The following is a 14,605-nucleotide window of genomic DNA, read 5'->3' on the forward strand; positions in this document are numbered from 1 at the left end:
GTGACTTTCACTTACCTGCTCTAAGTACACCAGAACGTGATCCTCCTTTTGCTCAACACGACTCACCAGGAGGCCACGTTTGAGCTGTGAGGAGATGACATCATTTTATTATTATCCTCACAATTATCACATGAGATGCACTCGTTGGTAGAATCTGTCTAATTACTCACACTCTTCAAAGACTCGGGGTCTGGGGAAAATCCAGAGAGCATTTTGATGTCCAGGATCACCATGTTTGTAGTTTCCTCCTTTCCACTGTACCTGTGTTTGAACAGTGTGATTATACTGACCTGTGTGCACACTTGCTTTTCATCTACCAGCAGTTCCTCCACACGGGTAAAGAGCGCTCCTCTCACCTGTCACATACTTACAGTGATTGTATTTGCACAGTGAATTTGGGTCTAGCAGATTCACTGGTGTTGACCTCTAGATGGACTTTCACACTGAGAGTGGTGACATCAGCAGGTGTTGGGATGTTGTAGGTGGCAGAAATCTGGGAAACACACTTGGGTCACGTGTGGAACAGAACTAATCACACCTCAATGCACCCTGCTGTCACTGTTCTACACCATGACACATATTAGCACACATACTTTTATAGTCATACCTATATGTCTATATTCATCTTAATATGAGGATCTCTGTTATATCTACACTCATTTATACGAGTGCTTGATGTTTGTTGTATATTTGCTGCTATGACAACTCAGTTTCCCTCTGGGATTAATAGTTTCCCTGATTCTGATACAGACAGAAAGTTCATTTGTTTTTGCTCAGTTCTCCAATTTAGTTTAAAATAGCATTGTACTCTCTACAGTTATTACTGCCAGGTCTAATGTCTTTATTGGGTATGAAAATACATGTGCAAGATGAGCTTTATTACATGTGACAATGCTAATGCTCTCTGAAGTTGTATAAGGAAAAAGAAAAATTAGAAACTCTTTCTCTGACATCAACCAGGAGCTTCTCACGTGATGCTGTCACTGACCTGCACTGAAGCACATGCAGTGCCCTTCACCTCCAGCCTGTATTTTCCTGACACGTCCTGCAGCGCCTCCTCCTGGTAGAGCAGTTTGTTGCCCTGATTTACATCAAACGTCAGCTGACTGCTGGGAGCCTGAACTGTCACTGTGCTCCAACCTTCAGCACTGAACACCAGAGTGGAGTAGAGAGCCAGAGCCTGAAGAGCCACCACCGTGTCCTACAGGATGGATTCATTGTGGTTAACACACACAGCATGTGTCTCCATATTTCATGGGCTTAAGTGGAATAGACATTAAGTTAAAACGGCCTGTGTCACTTTGAGACCCTCTCACAAAAGAGATCCTTAATCTCAAGTTTTCCAAAGTTCACTTCCTGGTTAAATAAACGTTAAACAGGTTAAAATATCTTTAACTGAGAATTATCAAAGTATAGAAATTACAGGTATAAACTCGCAGGTGATCTGTTATTTACAGGCTGTTACGTGTAGTTGGTGTACAGAAGTCTGAGGTAACATTGCTATTCTGTAAAAACAATGAATTTTTAGACTTAAATGTCATATTCTAACTAAAGAATAAAAACTTCTCTGCCTGGCTAAAACAAATCTGTTTTACATATCTGATAGAAAACTGAAAGCTTCAGTATTATTTCTTCTGTCCCTGGTTTTGTCTAAGACTGTACTCAAAGATGAGCTTCATACTGTTCGGGTGGTGTCGTACCTGAGTGGAGGAGAAGCCTCCGTAATAGTTCTGCTGCCCAGTCAGCCACCTGATAATACCAGAGGCATATCCCAGATCCTCAGCAGTCGGGGAGGCGCTGAGTTTGGCCAACAGCACATAAGAACTGATCTCCACTGACAGGGAGGCTGATGTTTCTGCTGCTGTCTGAGACCAGTAGAGGAAACCTCCTACAAACACAATAACAGTCACAGTGATGCTAATGAAGCCTGAATGATGTCCTGCTAAAGGATAACTCACCTTCCCTCACTGCAACTGTGTCTAAGTGCTGCAGAAGGTGAGCACGGGTCTCCACGTCTCCTGCCAGAGTGAACACATAGGCCAGCAGAGCTGTAGTGTAGGTGTTGCTCAGGTCACTGAGAGACTCCTTGAGACAAGCCAGGCTCTTGTTCATCACAGGATCCTTTAAAAGATCAAAACAAAGAACTTTAATGGACAAACAGAAATCTTCTTTCATTAAACCCAGTGTGAGAAGAATAGGAGGCAGAGTTCCTGATTCAGTCACTCAAAACATCAGTGTGATAATAGAAAACACAGCAATTAGAGGAAAGTACAGATCATGCAAAGAGTGGAGCAATCTGCTAGTAGTATTTACAATATAAAGAACATACTGAAAAAACACTGTACAGGTTGGGTGGTGATACCAGTTCTTGCTGGTGAGAGTTCAGGTATGTGGATGACCTGGGTGAAAATCAATTCTCAGGACGTTCCACAATTCACAGATCACATTAACTCGGTGGAACGACACATCAAATTCACCAGGGAGGATATGAAAAGTGTCAGGTTAGTCTTCTTAGACTGTGAGATTTCCATCAGGGATGGAGGACATTTAAAAGCTGATGTGTACCGTAAACCTAAGCTCCAGCCGATCCAGGAGAGAAGGACAACTGCTGCCTAAGTGAAAACCTGTAGTGATCCCGTATGTGTCAGAAGTATCGGAGCAGCTGAGGCACATTTTTTTCTAAACACTGTGTCTCTGTGGCTTTTAAACCCCAAAACACGCTGCGCCAAAAATTGGTCCACCCCGACACAAACAGAGTAACATAGTGTACGGTGTTAAGTTCCAGAAGGATTGCCAGGATCTATACATCGGGGAAATCGAACAACCTCTGGCTAAGAGGATGGCACAACACAGAAGAGCCACCTCGTCAGGCCAGGACTCTGCAGTCTATTTACACCTACAGACCAGTGGACACTCTTTCAATGATGAGGATGTAACATCCTGGACAGGGAGGAACGCTGGTTTGAGTGTAGGGTCAAGGAGGCCATTTACGTGAAAAAGGAGAGACCATCTCTGAATCGAGGAGGGGGCCTAAGGGTACATATTTTGCCATCTTACAATGCTGTGATTGCAGCCATTGCCCAACTCTCTGTGAATGGTACTGATGGCCATTGATCAGTGGTGCTTGATCAGTGGTCTTTGATCAATGGTCATGAGAATATGCATAATTACGATTAAGGAACTGACCTCCCAGCCCACTGTTCCCTCAGTGGGCTGGTTTCAGTCATTATGCAAATGTCCTGTTTATAAGATTGAAACCTGCAGTCAGCTGAGACTGAAGAAGTCACTTGGATGAGTGACGAAACGTTTCTCCCACAAAACGCTATGTCCAGATGAACAGAATCAACTTTTTGGGGTATATGTAATATATATATTAGATTGCAGAGGTGTGGACTCGAGTCACATGACTTGGACTCGAGTCAGACTCGAGTCATTAATTTTATGACTTTAGACTTGACTTGAAAAAATATTCTAAGACTTGTAACTTGACTTGGACTTTTACACCAATGACTTGGGACTTGAATTGGACTTGAACCGGTTTACTTGAAAAGACTTGATATTTCACCCCAATTATAAAATTTAACATGCATATTATATAGAGATTGAAAATGTGACGTCATTCACGGGTAGAACCGCAAAGGATTCTGGGAACTCGTGGCAAGCGGTACTAGCGCACGCAGGCTTTCAATTGAAATCAGTCACACAGCGATAAAAAGAAACACAAAAATGGCAAGAAGCTGTTGTATTATTAACTGCAATAGCCGGTCGCATGACAGCCACGGGAAGCTGACGGGTAAAGAGATCGGTTGTTATCGGATTACGTCGTTGAAGAGAAATTGTTCGAGCCATGTTTCCGAAGTAACAAAGAGGCGACTGGATTGCAGCCATTCAAAGACCAATTATAACGTCCCAGAACACTCCAGCTCACAGGTTAGTCTGCTCCAAGCATTTACACGAAGGTCAGTCTGCTGTTGTAGTTAATACATCATTTTCATAACATAATTAGTGATATAGGTTACAAGCAAGTCTGGTGCTGAACAGAAATTGTCGCGCTATGCTCCTTTATTTATTGTGCATAAATAGTGAATTGTCCTGACACAATATTGCGTTTCGCTTCTGTTATTATGGTACATTGACAAAAACATATACTTTTATTCACAGGGTAAAACAGTTGTTTTGTATCACTAATTGCCCAGTACGATTACAGCATACAGTATTATTGTCACTGCTACATTTCTGTGATGCTACCAGAAATTATTTCCACTGCTAATTAATTACCGTTGAGCTCAAAGGTTATATTAATAAACGGTTAACGAATGTGTATTTATGAAGACGATTTGTGAGACTGGTAAACTTATGATACGTACGATGGTCTTTACTTTCTACACGGTGCATTTCAAGGTCCTGCACCCATCCGTCGGTAAACTGTACCTGGGCTTGTTGCAGTGACCTGAAGTTACTAAACTTCATGAGTGTATGCACTCACTCCAAGAACCGTATAATTATAAATATGCATATAAATATGCTAAGATGAGATAGCTGACTTCATCTAACTAGCAAATGTTGTCCAGGCTACGTTGGTGATGCAGTTTTTTTTAATGTGTATGATATTTTTGTCATGCGATTTTAAAGCCGGTCCTACAACCGCATCCAAGAATAACATGCAGCTTATCTCAGAACTGTCGGTGAAAATTATTCTTGGAGCTAGGTTTAATTGAGCTGCATTTTAAAGAGGTGCAATTTCACAATTTGTGTATATTTTCTAAGTTCACTATTTTGTCATGTGTTGAGAAAAACACAGATTTTAAAATTACATGGTCTAATATTTACATTTAGCATAACTGCAACATTATTTTTTCGTTTTTGTTTTTTTTAAAGACTCGAAAGGACTTGAAATTCAAAGTTTCAGACTTGTGACTTGACTCGGACTTTTACACCAGTGACTTGAGACTCAACTCTGACTTGCCTGACATTACTTGAGACTTGACTTGAGACTTGAGGATAAAGACTTGAGACTTACTTGAGACTTGCAAAACAATGACTTGGTCCCACCTCTGTTAGATTGTATATTATATTGTTGGTTTATACACTTTTGTGTATGTATGTATATATGCATACCAGCTCGGACGTCGCCCGGATCAACTATTGGAACAAGAAGGCACTGGTGGGCAAGAGATGAAAATAGGGCGTTGTTGGAATGCTACTATACAAGTAACCCTGGCAGAAGGGGCTACATGAATAGGATGAGGGGCCTATGGAATCTTCGATACCCAGCATCCACATTGACGGTGAAAACACTAATAGCTCAGTGTTCCAACATTCGAAAGAAGGGTATTGCTCTCACAGCTAGAGATTGACGAGGTGCAACACAAATGCTACGACAAGGGGGAGCCAGGACGACAGGTCAGGGGGGGAGATGTCATCACCTCCACCCGAGATTTGTACCAAGCCCCAAGTGCTATAGTGCGAGAGGAACTGGCCTGAAAGATAGGATCATGGCAAAACTTGAAAACTGGAATCCCCGTAGCTGGTTACCAAGATGTGAAGATCTGCTAGATGATGTAAATGCGATACATACAGCCACGATTATCGAGACTAACAAGCTGATCTACAGTACAGCAGCAGTGATCAGAGAGATGCTTGGCTACAGGTTGAACAGCCACAAGAAGGAGACTAGAGGCTAAGATCAAGGAGGGAGGTTAGCCAACTATCGGAGCTGCAGACAGGTGTGACAAAGACGGTGCCCAAGAAGAAGTATAGCAAGCTGTCCATGGAAACTGCCAAGCAACGACTAACAGCCTTGGCCAGCACCTTGCCATACACTAGTATGGCTCACGTCTACTGGTGGAAGAAGCTGACTGCACTCCATGAGCATCTGGCAGCATAAATGAACCAGCTGTTAGCTGACGAGAGACACCCAGAATGGCTAACTGTAGGGCGGACAGTCCTGAAGGGATCAGTCCCATCCAACTGGCCGGACAGTCTTGAAGGGATCGTCCCATCGGTCCAATCCAACTACTGACCAATAACCTGCCTCAGTACCACATGGAAGCTCCTGTCAGGCATCATAGTGGCTAAGATGAATAGACACATGTTCCTGTGCCCCACTCATTGGCAAGAATACCAGAGGTGCAAAACACCAGCTACTTGTAACAATCAGCCGAGACTGCCTGGATTGATTACAAGAGGGTCTAGGACTTAATGCCCCACAGCTGGATCCTGAAATGCCTAGACCTGTACAAGATCAACAGGACTTTAAGAGCCTTCATCAAGAACTCAATGGGAATGTGGCGTATAACACTAGAGGCCAACTTCAAGCCCATAGCAGAATCACCATCTATCAAGGAGATGCTCTGTCCCTACGGATACTGACTACGGAATAAAGCAGTTGTCAGCCATCTCCTGTACGTGGATGACATCAAGCTGTATGCCAAGAGTGAACGAGACATCGATTCACTGATCCACACCACCAGGATATAAAGCAACGACATTGGAATATTGTTCGGACTGGAGAAATGTAGTCGGATGACAACAAAGAGTCAGAACTGAGGGAATCTAACTACTAGAAGGCAACATTGCAGACATAGAGGACAGCTACAAGTACTTGGAGATCCAACAGGCAAATGGAAACCACAAAGAGGCTGCTGGAAAAGCTGCTACCACCAAGTACCTGCAGAGGATCAGGCAAATCCTGAGGAGTCCGCTGAATGTTAGAACAGGATCCGGCCTATCAAAACCTACGCCCTGCCCGTCATCAGGTACCCTGCTGGGATAATAAGCTGGCAAAAGGAGGAGATACAGGGAGTGCAGAATTATTAGGCAAATGAGTATTTTGTCCACATCATCCTCTTCATGCATGTTGTCTTACTCCAAGCTGTATAGGCTCGAAAGCCTACTACCAATTAAGCATATTAGGTGATGTGCATCTCTGTAATGAGAAGGGGTGTGGTCTAATGACATCAACACCCTATATCAGGTGTGCATAATTATTAGGCAACGTCCTTTCCTTTGGCAAAATGGGTCAAAAGAAGGACTTGACAGGCTCAGAAAAGTCAAAAATAGTGAGATATCTTGCAGAGGGATGCAGCAGTCTCAAAATTGCAAAGCTTCTGAAGCGTGATCATCGAACAATCAAGCGTTTCATTCAAAATAGTCAACAGGGTCGCAAGAAGCTTGTGGAAAAACCAAGGCGCAAAATAACTGCCCATGAACTGAGAAAAGTCAAGCGTGCAGCTGCCAAGATGCCACTTGCCACCAGTTTGGCCATATTTCAGAGCTGCAACATCACTGGAGTGCCCAAAAGCACAAGGTGTGCAATACTCAGAGACATGGCCAAGGTAAGAAAGGCTGAAAGACGACCACCACTGAACAAGACACACAAGCTGAAACGTCAAGACTGGGCCAAGAAATATCTCAAGACTGGTTTTTCTAAGGTTTTATGGACCGATGAAATGAGAGTGAGTCTTGATGGGCCAGATGGATGGGCCTGTGGCTGGATTGGTAAAGGGCAGAGAGCTCCAGTCCGACTCAGACGCCAGCAAGGTGGAGGTGGAGTACTGGTTTGGGCTGGTATCATCAAAGATGAGCTTGTGGGGCCTTTTCGGGTTGAGGATGGAGTCAAGCTCAACTCCCAGTCCTACTGCCAGTTTCTGGAAGACACCTTCTTCAAGCAGTGGTACAGGAAGAAGTCTGCATCCTTCAAGAAAAACATGATTTTCATGCAGGACAATGCTCCATCACACGCGTCCAAGTACTCCACAGCGTGGCTGCAAGAAAGGGTATAAAAGAAGAAAAACTAATGACATGGCCTCCTTGTTCACCTGATCTGAACCCCATTGAGAACCTGTGGTCCATCATCAAATGTGAGATTTACAAGGAGGGAAAACAGTACACCTCTCTGAACAGTGTCTGGGAGGCTGTGGTTGCTGCTGCACGCAATGTTGATGGTGAGCAGATCAAAACACTGACAGAATCCATGGATGGCAGGCTTTTGAGTGTCCTTGCAAAGAAAGGTGGCTATATTGGTCGCTGATTAGTTTTTGTTTTGTTTTTGAATGTCAGAAATGTATATTTGTGAATGTGGAGATGTTATATTGGTTTCACTGGTAAAAATCAATAATTGAAATGGGTATATATTTGTTTTTTGTTAAGTTGCCTAATAATTATGCACAGTAATAGTCACCTGCACACACAGATATCCCCCTAAAATAGCTCAAACTAAAAACAAACTAAAAACTACTTCCAAAAACATTCAGCTTTGATATTAATGAGTTTTTTGGGTTCATTGAGAACATGGTTGTTGTTCAATAATAACATTATTCCTCAAAAATACAACTTGCCTAATAACTCTGCACTCCCTGTAGAAGCCACTGACATCAAGACAAAGTTCCTAACCATGCATGGAGGGTTTCACCCCAAGTCCAGCATGCTAAATGGAAGGAAGGAGGCCAGGGACTGGTGAGTGTCAGCACCACATTCCAAGATGAAACAACGAATATTCACGAGTACGAGGAAGATGGCCCCAACTGACAGCGTGCTCAGTGAATACCTCAGCCAGCAGAAACTCAAGAAAGAGGAGGAAGGCGAGGAACCATCATGGAAGGACAGGCCCCTGCACAGTATGTTACCACCGGCAGATAGAGGAAGTAGATGATACCCAGAAATCCTACCAGTGGCTGGAAAAAGCTGGACTGAAAGACAGCACAGAGGCACTAAACATGGCAGCACAAGAACAAGCTCTGAGTACAAGATCCATAGAGGCTGGGGTCTATCACACCAGGCAAGACCCCAGGTGCCCATGAGACAATCCAGCACATAACAGCAGGGTGCTAGACTGCTGGTTAAACCTAACTCCATGGCTGAGCAGCACAAACTCTACTCCTTTTTTTGTTGAATACCTTGATATTCTTTGACTCTACTCACATGTTGGGATGTATTCATTTCCAAGAAGGCAGCAGTAACGTACGCACTGAGAGTCACTTCATCAGATACACCACCCTGTCAACAGAAGACATCATAGACACTTTATCATCAGTGCACCAACATTCAGGGATATGAAGTCATGAAAATGATTTTCAGCTGCATGTGGTTTTAGTATCATCAATGTCTTCATGCATGTTCAAACATCCAGCTAAAGAGATGAACAGGAAGTTGATTTTGTTCATCTGGACATTGTATTTCCAGTGAGATGGATGTTTCTTCACCTCGGGTTTCCCCAACCTTATAAACAGTTTGTGTAGTCATCTACTAATCAGAAGGTTGGTGGTTTGATTCCCAGCTGCTCCAGCCTGCATGTCAAATATTTGTGGGCAATATACTAATCCCAAGTTGGTCTCTAGTGCATTCTTTGTATTTAGTATAAATATGTGTGAATGCTACAAAGAAAGCAGTGCTGGTGTGAATGGAACAAGATGTATGGAAATAATTTCTTAAATAAAATAATAGAATATACTGGTGTGAGCTATTACAGTATGTAGTACAGTGTTTTCCATGTATGCATGACATTATTAATAAAATTTGTTAAATCCAGACTGGAGGCTGTTTCCACAGTCTAACAGCGAAGAACTGCAGGTTACCTTCATTCCGTTGTTGAAGAGTTTCCCAGACTTTTCAAAACAGCCATTTTCTTGTTGTTTATGTTGCAGCCAGGTCTTAGACTCTTCGATCTTTCTGGGATCAATAAAGATGAAAGACTGAGCTTTGGCAAAACTTCTTACCACAAACGCAGTCAGCCTGACAGAAAGAAAACAACACTTACACGTCTTACAATGATGGAAATGTTTGGCTGCGAGGTCACATTAAGAGAAAGAAATACTGATCATTTTGAAAATAAACTTGAAATTTCAAGATTAAATTTGAAAATGTATTTTGAGACAAAAGCAGAAATGTGGATATCACAGCTATTTCAGGACAAACTGCCACGGTTGCTTTCCCCTCTGAATTAGTGAAATCGTACTTCAGACTCAGTTTTAGTAACAAGTCATTGTAGCAATAAAAACAGCGTGGCAGTAAGTATAAGTACACTGAAAAGCAGAAAGTGGTGCAGAAAGCTGCATGTGGTTAAATTTGTATAAAAGGAAATGGCTGCTAATGTACAGATGCAAGGATACCGATGGTTCCACGCTCGTGAAATAAAGAGGATCTATGCTGTATCACAAGACCACTGATTTATTTCACTACATCTACTCAAGGCATTTTATACAGGGTATAGCAGTCGTTTGAAACAACAATCATTTCAACTGTTTTCTTAGATTTGAATTTGACTTTTTTCACAAAACAGTATTAAGACTTTATTATTGAAATAGCATTTAGATGTTTTCTTAAAGTAAAATAACTTTAAGCTTTAAAATTCGACTTTATTCTAATAATGATCAATAACATTTTTATGTGGCTCTAATGCTCCTTCCTACCTACTAAATTACACAGTATTAACCAAAAGGTATTGTTAATGTTGGCTTAGTCAAAGGATTAAATGGAGAATTATTTTAAGTATTAGAGGTAGACATGTTTATGTTATTAATGGGTAGTCAAACTTCAAGAAACGTCTTCTGTTTGGTGGGATATTTAAAAACCAGTGTAACCTCTCTGGTTTGTGACATGTTTGATCAGTGATGTTCTCACCAAGTGTTTCCTGGTCCTGTTCCAAATGTGGTGTAAGCACCGTCAGCACTTTTGTAGTTGAGCTGTCTTTGGTATCCTGTAACAACAGGGACACCATGATCGAGACATTGTTGCTATGGTGATGATTGGACTCCATTTGTTTATGGATCTGCATGTGTACATCGAGATTTGGGAAATTCAATGACTCTTGCTGACAGATGAGGAAAATGACGCATTTGACCAGAAACTGCGGCTAATGTTCTGCCTCCTGTCGGCTTGTTTCTTGAACTGTGTGTGTTGAAGTGATTCAAATGATTTCCTTCTTAGAGGAAACAATAAAAACTTGCCACTGGTGAGGAAGTTAGTAGCTTTTTCCATGATGGCTGCGGTGAGCTGCTGTGTGCCTTTCAGGTAGTGGAGGATGTAGATGTTGGGGGCCAGGAGAGCCATGTTCTGCTCCCCACATCCATACGGCATCTGCAGCAATCCATCCAGGTTCTTCAGAGCCCGGCCGAGGATGTCACCTGATCAAAAACACGGATTCACTAAAACTAACAAAACTAGCGTAAAACAACTTTGTATTATTGGGCAGAAATAACCTGAATACTTCAATATGCAATTTTAAATGATGATTTCATTTGCTGAGCGAAAAAACATCCAAACTGAAAATCAAAGATTGACTGTGATTAACCTATTTTAGAATTTGTTTTGGTCATGGCAACGACGTGTTTCTTCTGGACGTCTTTTAGCCTGCTTCCCTTTGTCAAACAGATTGTACTTGAGTGATTTCTTGATCCAGCAGGTCTGGCCTTAATCAGGCCTGGGTCTGGTTGGTGAAATGAAACTCAGTCTTCCCAGAAATATTTGGAGTCTTGAGATCTATCAGTTTGGACAGGGTTAAAAAACAATTTCTACAGCTTTGGAGCGCCAGTGCACCATGTTGGAACCCATTATCCACAAACTGAGAAAACTAGAAAAGATGTGGCCGAAATTACTCCATTAGCACATCGACGACTCACCGAAAAGAACTGAAGGCCTTGCCTTCCTCTGTAAAGGTCAGAGTTTACGATTCAACAATACAAAGGAGACGGGGCAAAAACAGCATTCATGGACAAAACCACTGCTGACCAAGAAGAACACAAAAGCTTATCTCACATTAGCTAAAAAACATCTCCATGCTCCACAAGATATTTGGGAGAATATTTTATGGACTGAAGAGAAAACGTTTTGAGTTTTGTTGCATTTGGCTTAAAAGTGACGCATCATTTCATAGAAAGAACATCATACCAACTGTGTGATGCTCTGGGGCTGTGTGGCGTAGGGTCATCATCACTAAAAACAGCCATAATGCTCGGGTCTTATTTTCTACAGTTGACAGGCTAACAAACCCTCCTGTGTCAGTGGCAGCTGAACTTCATTCGACCATGGCCTGCAATGACTTTGCCAAATTCTTCACAGAAAAAATCCATAAGATTAGACAAGCAATTGGTACATCAACAGCAGATCCAGGATATGTACTGTGTCCACCAAAAAACTGTTTAAACACCATGAAACAGTTTGACCCTATTAACTCATTCACTGCCAGCCATTTTCAAACGTATGCTTTCAATTGACGTCTATAGACGTCAATGGCAGTGAATGAATTAACAGCAAAGACCTGGAGGACATCTTAGGTCAACTGAACTCATCCTCTTGCTGTTTAGATGTCCTGCCAACAGGTTTTTTCAAAAAGGTCTCAAAGACTTTAGAGTCAGACCTGTTACAGATCGTCAACTTTTCTTTATTATCAGGTGTGTTTCCGGAACCACTAAAAACTGCTGTAATCAAACCTATACTGAAAAAGGACAATCTTGACAAGACACAAATGAAAAACTACAGGCCGATCTCAAATCTCCCATTTTTAAGTAAGATCATTGAAAAAGCAGTTTCTCAACAGCTCAGTTACTTCTTAAAACAGAATAACTGCTACGATGCCTTCCAGTCAGGTTTTAGACAGAACCACAGCACTGAAACCGCTCTGACCAAAGTGTTTAATGACATGTGTCTGAATACAGACAGTGGAAAAATGTCAGTCTTAGTTTTACTGGATCTCAGTGCAGCATTTGATACAGTTGACCACAACATATTACTCAAACGACTGGAGAACTGGACAGGTCTTTCAGGAACTGTACTAAACTGGTTCAAGACATACTTAGAAAACAGGAAATACTTTGTATCAATAGGTAACTTCACATCTGAGCAGACAAGTATCACATGTGGAGTTCCCCAAGGTTCCATCTTGGGACCCCTTCTGTTTAACATTTACATGCTCCCACTGGCACAGATTATAAAGAACAACAAAATAAACTATCACAGCTATGCAGATGACACACAAATATATATCACAATGTCACCAGGAGACCGAGGCCCTGTACAGGCTCTTGGTAAATGCATTGAGGAAATCAATGACTGGTTGTGCCACAATTTTCTCCAGCTAAACAAAAACAAAACTGAGGTAATAGTCTTTGGCGCCAAAGAAAAACGATTACAGGTCACCAGAGAACTTCAATTTATACACCTAAAAACCACAAACCAGGCGAGAAATTTGGGTGTAGTGATGGATGCAGACCTAAACTTAGAAAAACACATTAAGACAATAACAAAGTCAGCTTACTATCACCTCAAGAATATATCAAGGATAAAAGATCTGATGTCTCAACAGGACCTGGAAAAACTAGTCCATGCATTCATCTTTAGTAGGCTTGATTACTGTAACAGCATCTTTACAGGTCTACCTAAAAAATCAGTCAGACAACTACAGCTCATTCAGAACTCTGCTGCTCGAGTCCTCACTAAGACCAAAAAAGTGGACCACATCAGTCCAGCTCTGAGGTCCTTACACTGGCTGCCTGTCCGTCAGAGGATAGACTTTAAAGTTCTGATGCTGGCCTATAAAGCTCTGAATGGTTTAGGACCAAAATACATCAATGACCTCCTGACCCTCAGGTCATCTGGATCCGGTCTTTTATCAGTTCCCAGAGTCAGAACCAGACACGGAGAAGCTGCATTCAGCTTTTATGCTCCTTATATCTGGAACAAACTCCCAGAAAGCCTCAGATCAGCTGAAACACTCAGTTTATTTAAATCCAGGTTGAAGACTCACCTGTTCTCAGCTGCATTTGAATAAAGCACCAAATCCACACTTTAAGCTTAAATTTCAAAACTTACATTTTAACTACTGATTTTATCTACTGTTCTGATTTTATCTGTTTTGATTTTATATACTGTTTTGTTTGTTTGTTTGTTTGTTAATTAGTTTGTTTGTTTGCTTGTTTTAATCAATTTTAAATCATGCTTTTTATTTGTTTTTGTTTCTAATGTCTCTGTAAAGCACTTTGAATCACCTTGTTGTTGAATTGTGCTATACAAATAAACTTGCCTTGCCTTGCCTTGGGGTCCAGGGTATAATTGGCCGTTTTTGACTACTTTTGATTTTACCTCTATATCTCACCTTTAAAAACAGTTTATCTTGCCTTGTTTGGTATCGTTACTTTCAGCACAGCTTTAAATATCTGAAATTTGAGTTATTTTTTCATTTTGGTATACTATATTAGCACAATTGATCTAAATTCAGACAAAAATGTCAAAATCCGAGTAGAAAAAGTTAAATTTTTTACTGTAAAACCCACAAACATGTTTAATGAATCATTTTCATAACTTGAAATGCAAATAGAAAGAATAAAATTATGCACAAATTTTGCAAACAACAAAGTTATATGGTACTATTTACCTAAAAATGCAGCCCAGGCCTCAGGCGTTTTTTACATAACCAGTTAAATCTATTTACAGAGCAATCAGTTCTGCATCAAATAAGAAGGCACACAAATGATTTGTGTTCAGTATAAGACAGAGGAGAACAGCACAGGCCTAAACCAGGTCTGACAGCAGGAGGAGCATCAGTCCAGTTTTCCATGTGGGAACAGCGTTTACACTGGACTCTACCTTTGACGGCGTTTTTGGAGCAAAT

General features: G+C 41.4%; 1 protein-coding gene across 1 annotated transcript in view; it reads right to left on the reverse strand.

Moving 5' to 3' along the window:
- LOC146712216 (alpha-2-macroglobulin-like) overlaps positions 1–14,605 on the reverse strand; it is a 41,095-nt gene that overhangs the window by 530 nt on the left and 25,960 nt on the right. The window contains exons 24-33 of the mRNA XM_085451890.1: positions 10,947–11,123; positions 10,621–10,696; positions 9,576–9,732; positions 8,923–8,997; positions 1,959–2,121; positions 1,701–1,888; positions 989–1,201; positions 372–493; positions 171–261; positions 16–84 (exon numbers count right to left, since the gene is read on the reverse strand). Of these exons, the coding sequence (XP_085308016.1) occupies positions 16–84; positions 171–261; positions 372–493; positions 989–1,201; positions 1,701–1,888; positions 1,959–2,121; positions 8,923–8,997; positions 9,576–9,732; positions 10,621–10,696; positions 10,947–11,123 (1,331 nt within the window). The remainder of the gene's footprint in view (positions 1–15; positions 85–170; positions 262–371; positions 494–988; positions 1,202–1,700; positions 1,889–1,958; positions 2,122–8,922; positions 8,998–9,575; positions 9,733–10,620; positions 10,697–10,946; positions 11,124–14,605) is intronic.

Source organism: Copadichromis virginalis, linkage group LG3, assembly GCF_057382275.1.
Source record: "Copadichromis virginalis isolate Kocher_CV1m ecotype Utaka linkage group LG3, C_Virginalis_male_GT1.1, whole genome shotgun sequence".
Classification (NCBI taxonomy): Eukaryota; Metazoa; Chordata; class Actinopteri; order Cichliformes; family Cichlidae; genus Copadichromis; species Copadichromis virginalis.